At 44.3% G+C, this 9772-nt stretch overlaps 1 protein-coding gene across 1 annotated transcript; it reads left to right on the forward strand.

Moving 5' to 3' along the window:
* Window positions 1–320: 320 nt before the first annotated feature.
* On the forward strand, window positions 321–2181 carry nkapd1 (NKAP domain containing 1). The gene is made up of 6 exons (XM_061280714.1): window positions 321–479; window positions 571–648; window positions 899–987; window positions 1075–1194; window positions 1297–1350; window positions 1785–2181. Exons 2-6 carry the CDS (start codon window positions 580–582, stop codon window positions 2101–2103), a joined length of 651 nt encoding a protein of 216 aa, XP_061136698.1. The 5' UTR covers window positions 321–479; window positions 571–579; the 3' UTR covers window positions 2104–2181.
* The last annotated feature ends 7591 nt before the right edge of the window (window positions 2182–9772 follow it).

Here is a 9772-nt window from a genome sequence, read left to right on the forward strand (position 1 = left end):
GACTTATTTTAATGATTAATATAGCACCAGATGAGACATTTGGTTTTTGAATTTGCACCGTAACGTTTGTCTATACTTGATGTATTTAGTAGTTAAGTATACTGACCTTATGTATGCTAAAAAAAAGTTATTAACGCCAATTGCCAAGAAAACATTACATTCGCTTTGAAACACATAGAACGCCCTCGTACGTATTAAGCGGGTACGTTCCCTTTAAACCACAGGAAGGCATTTAATAAGCCGTTACCCTCCTTCCCGCTCATTGGCTGACATGAAGATTGACAGTTTGTGTAGCCATTGAGCGACACGCTTTTACTTTCACGGAAAATACGTCATCGAGTATGCGGAAGACGCAACGAAATACGCGAGCGGTGTGAAATTAATCGAAGCTTGTTTTTCTTTCTTTGTCATACAAAAGTTCACGCTTAGCGCACGAGACATTTATGATGCTTTTCAAATTATAGTGTCACAGATCAAGAGTGAGTAACCATTTGTCGTTTTCTAGTCTTTTGTACGTAAAGCGCTAACCCGAACTAATTCACATTTTGTGATACTTTGTGTTCTTGTCAGGTTCTCATCATGTCGAAGCAGACCCTGGGGAAGACTCTGCTGCGGAATGTTATCCGGCACACTGATGCTCACAACAAGGTAGGAGACAAAACCACAGAGTTGTCTTCATTAACAAAACAAACAAAAAAAGCACTTTGGGTCATTGACGTTTATAGTAAATTGGGTTCTATAGAACACAAATCAACTTGCATTTATTTGAGATGAATTAAAATTTGCCATTTTACACAATTTACTGTAATTATTGTTATTAGCCAGATTGTACTCAGCAGCCAGGACAAGCCATTCCAACCATTCCACACTTATGAAATGCTTTGTTGACTTACTGCAGATCCAGGAAGAGTCCGAGATGTGGAAGTTGCGTGGCTGGGAGGTCCAAATGTCAAACAACAGTCACATGAGCGCCACCAAGACCATCAGGTATAGGAGCAGCTTCACTTTCAATTCCTCGGACACTAAAAACCCTTGCACGATCTTTTGACATTTAAAATATATATATTCTTCCAGAGGTCAAATGCACTGCGATCGATTATCCTATCAGTCCAGAATTTCCTCAGAACACGACGATAGGGAGACTCGATACTGGACGCGAAAACTCTACGACTTCGAGGATAACGATCCAGACAGGTAACCAACAGGACCTGTTTTTTATTTCCTATGGATTTCAAACGGAACTGATGGATTCTAGTGCTAACATAACCAGAACCAAGTGTGTTGTTTTGTGCGCAGATGGGGACACAGTGGCTTCAAGGAGCTGTACCCTGAAGAGTTTGCGAGTGACAGGTAAATTACACGCTATCACGATGAATGGACCTTGAACAAGGTGTAATTCACACCATGTCAGAAAGTTGTTTTTTTATCCTTCTTCACATCACCCCCTCTTGCCTGCTCATGTTTGTTTTAATACCAGAGAGATTGCGCCAACGGGGATTCTTTTCGCTAAATTAATAAAAGCTCAGTTTGCTACCAACACAAGGAGAGCCTCTTTTTGACCCGTTAACAACACTCATCAGACTCTTTATTATTATTTTGATGATGAGCCAATCGAAATTAATTGAAGCAGACATCTTTAGTCAATGATTATCATTACTTTTCTATTTGCGCATGATTATTGCTCTAATTGTGGAATTTCAGATTTCATCTAATATTATTCAGGTGTAGTTAGTCTTCTGTTCACAAAATGGCCGCCAACTGTTTTGTTCGTACTCTATTTCCAGTGACAAAAGCAGCACGGTAAAGGAGGAGGGCCACAAAAGTAAAGCCTCAAAGTCGAAACGCTCCAAAAAGAAGAAGAAAAAGAGAAAGAAGAAAAAAGAGGAAGAAGAGGAGGGAAAAAAGAAGAGTGAAGACGGCAGCGATGACGACAAGACGAAAAATCGTCATAAAAGTAAGAAAAAGGAGAGGAAAGACGAGGACCGGCGGAAACGCAAGAGGAAAAACGACGACTCGCACAAACATTCGGACTCCGCAAAGAAACACAGGAGGGACTGGAAAGCGGCAGGCCAAGAGAGCACAGATGAAAGTTCCGAAGAGTGAACAGAATTCTGTCATTGGAGTAAAATAAACTCCTCAGCATTTTTTTTTTTTAATATGTGCATTTTTTTTTAACGTCATGTTTGTCAGGTTCAAAATCAGCAAAAGGATCAGCAGACAAAACCAGTGAGGCAGAATGTTGAGTCTTTTCTCGCGAGGAGTGCATCCAGACTTACAGCAGTCCAAAATACACTAAAGGTCTGTCACACCCCTCGCTCTTTTTATTAAGGGATGCCCTATCTACAATGTGAGACCAGCCCCTAACAGGTGGGGGGGGGAAAGCATGGCCTAGTCTCATGAGAAAATAAAGGAGCGCAAGGACATAAACAAGTATTCTATGTGAAACAAGTAGTTACAGACAGGACGCCATGGGAAAGGAATGCAAGGACAGAATGTCATGTGCAGACATCAACAGAGTAGATTGAGCTATCAGCAACTTTCTTGGATTCCCAGAGGTGTAGAAGGTCAGGAAGCCCCAGACAGCATCGTATGACTTGTTGTGGACTGGTGGACGTCTGCAAGGCGAAACAGCAAGCATTCTGCGCAATAACTTATTAATAAGTACTCATTTAGGGAACGCATGATAACATATATATACAATTTATCTAACAATTCCCCCCTGTTTATCATAAGTTCCCGGAGACCAACCCATCACCCATATGGCCACTTCAAAAAGATTTTCAGCCACAGGGATCACATTTCGCAGGAACCAACTTACACACGGGAGGAAACTGAGTCACAATCGGCAAAGCCCGGGTCAGAAAACAAATCGGACAAGTTTACCACAACAGATTCGCTGACCGGGTCGTCAATAGAGAAGGAACCCCCGTCGACCGAAAGGTCATCCCTTAGGAGCAACGGGAAAGTCTCAGCTGGTGGAGAGATAGCAGCCGTAATTAGCCTGTTAATTAGGGATCGGAGACAAGGGATGCAAAGACATCATTCCAAGGTACGGTATTCCAGAAACAATTTATAGCGACAATGGTCCACATTTTGTAAATCAAATAGTGCATAACATTGGGAGAATGTTCCACATAAATGTAAAGAACCATTGTTCATACAAAGACTGGACCAAAGACTCAAAAAAAAAAAAAAAAAAAAAAAAAAAAAAAAAAAAAAAAAAAAAAAAAAAAAAAAAAAAAAAAAAAAGCGGCAAAGCCGTATGTTGTATAAATAGCCTCGACTTGTTTCACCATACCTCCCGCCGAGACATGGGTGGCCCCGTGACTTGAAATAGCAGCCCATTTGAACAAGCTACGAGGCAAGACAGGTTTGCCCAAAGGTCACACAAAAAGACCATCGGTGTTTTTAGTTGCACCCCTCTTTTCCCAAGAGAGTCGTTCCTGGGAGGGGCTCTGAGACTGCATGTCAAGCAACACATCAGGGGAGATGTGTGACATTGAATCATGAGCCGTGAGAGACGAGAGGACATGAAGCAGGCCTTCCGCAGCGGCCTTAGCGGATTTGTCAGCAAAAGCATTACCGAGAGAAACAGGATCAGAGCCCGCAGTGTGAGCAGCACACTTGCAAACCGCTACCTTTAAAGGCAGCTGGACAGCATCCAAAAGTCGAGTTAGTATAGCGGAATGGGAGACGGGCTTCCCTGTAGAAGTTATCATGCCACGGTTGCTCCACTGCTGAGCAAAAACATGCACTGTAGCAAAAGCATACTGACTATCAGTCCAGATAGTGACGGACTTGTTTGCAAACAATTTGCAGGCCCCAGTCAAAGCAATGAGCTCAGCGGCCTGTGCCGACATATTGGATGGCAGTTTAGCAGCCTCCAAAACCACGTCGGCAGTAACAATGGCATACCCAGTAAGGGTCACACCAGATTCATTCTTCTTAGAAGACCCATCAACAAAAACCACATGACCATCTGGCAGAGGCGTATCTTCCAAATCAGGCCGAGCCTTTGCAATCTGTTGGGCAGCATCGACACAATCATGGAATTCGCCATCGTCAGGAAGGGGAATGAGAGTGGCAGGATTGAGTGTCGTGCATCTTTCAACGGTCAGATGCGGCTGAGACAGCAACGTAGCCATGCAAGAAAGATGACGCGCAGGCGACAGAAAGGTCATATTAGTCTGTAGCAGAAGAGCCGAGACAGCATGAGGAACTTTCAGTGTTAAAGGATGAAATAACACAACACCAGCACTGCTCTCCACAGCCATGGAGGCTGCCACCACGGCCCTCACGCATGGTGGGAGAGCACATGCAACACTGTCCAGTTTAGAGGAATAAAAAGCAATAGGACGCAATTTTGAGCCATGTGATTGGAGCAAAACAGAGGTCATGTAATGACCTTTGCAGTCAACAGTCTGGACAAACACCTTATCATAGTTGGGTAAGGCTAGAGTGGAGCTGGAGACTAAAGCCTGTTTGATCAAAACAAAAGCATCCTCGGCTTCAGGAGTCCATTTTAAGTGAGCGGACATTGAGATGTCTTCCACATACATCAATTTGGACAGAGGAGCAACAATTTGGGCATAATCAAGTATCCAGTTTCTACAATAACCTGTGAGACCCAAAAAAGACATCATTTGCTTCTTTGTTAGTGGCTTAGGAGCTTGTAAAATAGAGGCTTTCCTGCTTTCAATTATGGATCGACCTTGGGAACTTAAATTGTGGCCTAGATACTTAATTTCAGCAGACCACAGTTGAAGCTTGTTCTTGCTGACCTTGTGGCCTTCACTTGCCAAGTGATGCAGCACTGCAAGCGTGTCTTTTTGGCAAGAGGCAAAATCAGGAGATGCTATCAAAATGTCATCAACATAAAGCAAGATCTGACTTCCCATTGGCGGGACAAATTTAGCCATGCTGGCTGCCATCACCTGGGAGTAAATTGTCGGGCTTTCACAGTACCCTTGTGGTAACCTTGAAAAGGTGTACCTTGAGCCAGCATATGTAAACGCAAACCAAAACTGACTCTCTTTTGCAATAGGGACAGAGAAAAAAGCATTGCTAATGTCAATCACTGTGAAGATTTTCGTATCAGGTGTCAATGAATTCAACAAAGTATGCGGGTCAGGGACACAAGGTGCTCTCTGAATAACAGCATTGTTTACAGCTTGCAAGTCTTGCACCATTCTCCACCCCACAGAAGGGGGTGCCTTCTTTACAGGGAAAATTGGGGTATTGCAAGGAGAATCCGGGCAAGGAACGATGACACCTGCTTTTAATAAATCAGAAATAACAGGTGCTATACCCTGTAAGGCATCAGGTTTTAAAGGATACTGCCTCACACAAGGGCGGTATTCAGTTTTAGGTCTTATGACAACAGGAAGCGCACCTTTCACTAAACCAACGTCAGAAGGACCCGCAGACCAAAGATGACTTGGGACCTCAGCGAGGATGTGCTCGTCATCGGACGTCAACACATAATCTCAAGATGAGGGTGTTTGCTCAACACCAGGATCAGCGTGGATTCCACTAATGAATGACAAGGCTTTAGTCATATTTTGTTTGAAGAGCTTGGTGGAAGGACTGTAAAAGGAGTCAGGATTAACCTGAGTCCAGTCAGAAGCTGCCAAGGCATCACCAGCCATAAATCCTAAACTCTGCCAGGCTGCGGTGTGAGGCCTGTAGAGAGAGATGTGGAGCGGAGTGGGAGACACGTGTAACTTCTGCACAGCAGGGGGAGCCGCTTGTATGACTACACAAGCACGGCTCTCACCATCGTGCAGAAGGAAAGAAGTCGTCAAGGTGGCAGGTGTAGCAGCCTCAAGCATGTTCTCGTAGTTGTGATCAGGACCCGGTGTGTCTTTATGCCACATAGTTATGTGTAGTTGATTGGCTTCCATTGCTTGTTCAGGGCAGCGCAAAAGGGTGGCCACACGGGCCAAAAGAGGGGAACCAAATTCCATCACTTCTGCGTCAGCCAAATCCAATGAATAAAAATAGTAGCAGTGAAATTGGCCAAATATCTGTAACTGGTGTCGCCTTTTGACAGCAATTTGACCATTAAGAGACACAAGGGAAAGCCCAAGGGCAGTGAGAGCGTCTCTACCTAGCAAATTAATAGGGCAACTGGGCATCAGCAAAATGGGAATGCAACAACTTCCCCCTTCTGGGTCCCGTATCCAAACTGGTCGAGACTGGGGAACTGGGGTTGCCAGCCCATTCGCTGCTCTCACCCAAAAGGATCTACCGTTACTTTGCACATCTGCAGGTATGTCACGACACGTGGTCACACATGCCCCTGAGTCACACAAAAAGGTTATTGGAGTCCCGTTTACGAATAGAGTTATCACTGGCTTCTCAACATTGTTCATCAACAAATCTTGAATGTTCAAATCTACATCAACAGGGGGAGCTGTTGACAAGACAGTTGTTTCAACTGTATTTTGACCTTCGGCTAGTCATAAGGGAGGTCTACTCCCACCCTTGTGATTATCTGGGCAGTTTCTTGCTATATGGCCTGTTTTCCCACATGACCAGCAAACGGGAGGTCCAGCATTGTACCGTCTTGACTGACCTGAAGCGGGCTGGTCATTTGTTCCATAATTGGGAGAATCACGACTGTACCCCCCTCTACCCTTGCCACGGAATTTGTTACGACCACGCCCCTCCAGGCGTGGTTCGAAGGTCTTATTTTGATAAAACATCTCAGACTGCTCTCCTTTAACAAAAAACACGGTGCCCATTTTCCCCTCCTCTTTCGCTCTTTTCGCATTGACAACCTTTTCGGCGTGTATAGCATGATCAATGAACTGTGGCAAGGTAGATGTCGGGAAAGTGATCATATGTTTAGTGATCCAGGTCTGGATTGCTGGCCGCGAATTTGCATGTAGAGCGTTTTTGAGTTGTTGGTCATAAACATCAGATCCATGCTCCAAGCCACTATTGGCCTTGAACACTCTCTCGAGTCTGTGCCTAAAGTCTTCAAACAACTCATCTTCTTTTTGTTTGGTTCGGCCAATGTCTGTGTAATTTGCTCTACGGTCAAATTTTATTTTGATCCTGCCCAATAGTTGGTCAATTTCTCTTTGTAATGGCACCCCGTTACATTCCAATGGACGGCCCCGGGAATCAAAGGGATCCCAGGTGCCTTTAACGCTTGCCCAATGTTTGGTTAAAGATGCCATAAAAACCTGTTGTACTTCATCGCCTCTCAAATTGTATGAAGCAATGAGTTGTCTCATGTCGGTACAATATTGATCAACATCTTCAGTGGGCAACGCTATACCCTCAATTGCTGATTTTATATCAGCGTGGGTCCATGTTCTGTATACTAAAATTGTGGGTCCTCCCTCATCATGAGGATTTGCCACTTCAATCATCGGGTATGCGTCTGCGTCAGCCGAAGGAACCAACTTAGCACGGCCCCGCGTCAACACACCACGAGCACGGCTCCGCGTCAACACACCACGAGCAGAAGCACCATACTCAGGAGGATGATTTGTGCTTGGTAATTTGGGGTACAGAGACGGGAAAATTGGTTCACTTTGGCGTGCTGCAATCTCCGTCTCTATAGATTGATCATTCTTTTCATCCTCATTCATCGCATCGTCAGCCTTGGCCTTCAAGCGAGCCCGCGCTGACACTGTCTCATCATCCTCCTGCCTGTGCAACAACAAGTTCTTTCTTATCTTTCCTCCGTCTTCCTTATCTCTCAGTCTTTCTCTTATCTGCCCACATTTTCTCTTCTCAGCCTCCAATTCCCATTTTACTATTAGATGATATCCGTCGTTATTCCTCTTTACACCACATTTAGCATCAATTGATTGCTTTAGGTTATTCAACGAATTTGTTTTCAGCTGACCGTCAAATTTGTAATCGGCTATCCATTTGTCAAGATATTTAACATTTTCGGGGTCAACTGCTTCCATCAATGTCCAATCTTTGCATTTCAATTCATGTCGGGGCAGCGGCTTTTGCTTGCTATTTGCTGTCCCCATGATTTATTTGTTTAGTTCACGGATTTGGCAATTTGAATGGCACCCGCAGTGTCCTAAAGCCAATTTAGTTTACAGGACAGTGGATAAATGTTCGATGTGTGGTGGGTCTCCGGAGGAAACGGAGAATCCTTGCTTTCATCCACACAAAGCCACTGTTTACACTCCTGCGTGTTTATACAGAGGACTCAAACCTCAAATCAGAGCTCAAATGAGGTCACTCTCAGTCAAACCATACACACGCACACACACACACAATGCGCATTCCTATCGTCTCACAGGCAAGCAGGGGAGCCCGCCCTCCAGTGGATTTTAACAACTCTTTAACCTTCCTATTGTGTAAGGAAAACTTATCTTTACCTTTTTCCCAAAGTAAATATAAAACCTATCTTTTCACGGAGAAAGAAGCCAAACCAGCTAAACAAGGGATAAGGAAAACCCACCACAGATGGCAGCAGAAAACTAACACAGTAGGAAGGTTAGTGAGGAGGCCCCACCACACCTCAGCGGGATTTAACTGCTCCAACTACCTGTACTTCTTTATTTCTTTAGAAAACAGAGGAGTCTGCCCTCCTGTGGAAATTAACTGACGTTTACGTCAGGGGACTCCAGCATCCCATACAGAATTTAACTGTCTCTAAATATGCACTTGATAGGGTCTAGAATTGTCAAGGTTTCAAGTGACCTCTTGCCACTACATTTTCATTCCTTTCAACAGAATCAACATTCATACTCACAGTCCGCTGGGCCTTTCCCTCGGACGATCTCGTCAACCACTCCGGCGTCCAGCTGACTGATCGAGTCAGCCCCGTGAAAAGGGTTTCCTTTATATGCCTTGGCCAAGGACTTGTCCTGCGTCGAAAAGTCAGCCGGAACCCGAAGTCGGTCTATTGAGATCCCGGACGAGCCCCCAAAAATCTGTCAGGTTCAAAATCAGCAAAAGGATCAGCAGACAAAACCAGTGAGGCAGAATGTTGAGTCTTTTCTCGCGAGGAGTGCATCCAGACTTACAGCAGTCCAAAATACACTAAAGGTCTGTCACACCCCTCGCTCTTTTTATTAAGGGATGCCCTATCTACAATGTGAGACCAGCCCCTAACAGGTGGGGGGGGGAAAGCATGGCCTAGTCTCATGAGAAAATAAAGGAGCGCAAGGACATAAACAAGTATTCTATGTGAAACAAGTAGTTACAGACAGGACGCCATGGGAAAGGAATGCAAGGACAGAATGTCATGTGCAGACATCAACAGAGTAGATTGAGCTATCAGCAACTTTCTTGGATTCCCAGAGGTGTAGAAGGTCAGGAAGCCCCAGACAGCATCGTATGACTTGTTGTGGACTGGTGGACGTCTGCAAGGCGAAACAGCAAGCATTCTGCGCAATAACTTATTAATAAGTACTCATTTAGGGAACGCATGATAACATATATATACAATTTATCTAACAATGTTTGATGGCATTCTCTGTTTTTTTTAATCTTACATAAAGCTTATGGACAACAAATGTTGTATTGCTCCAACACAACTGATTTATATAAAACTCATCGACTGCCATTGACGGCTATAGACGTCTTTTGACTGGGCTGGCAGTGAATGGGTTAAGTACAAATGAATATTTAAAAAAAAAAAAATTACCATTAAGGACCAGTTGAGGCCCTGTGATATTCCCGTTCTTAAGAAAAAAAAAAGACTCAAATCATTAGCTGCTCGTTAGCTAGCTGCTAGCTGTCAACACGATGCTCTCAATGTAATTGGAGAGTCGTGAAGTCAAACATA

Source organism: Syngnathus typhle, linkage group LG6 (genome assembly GCF_033458585.1).
Source record: "Syngnathus typhle isolate RoL2023-S1 ecotype Sweden linkage group LG6, RoL_Styp_1.0, whole genome shotgun sequence".
Lineage (NCBI taxonomy): Eukaryota > Metazoa > Chordata > Actinopteri > Syngnathiformes > Syngnathidae > Syngnathus > Syngnathus typhle.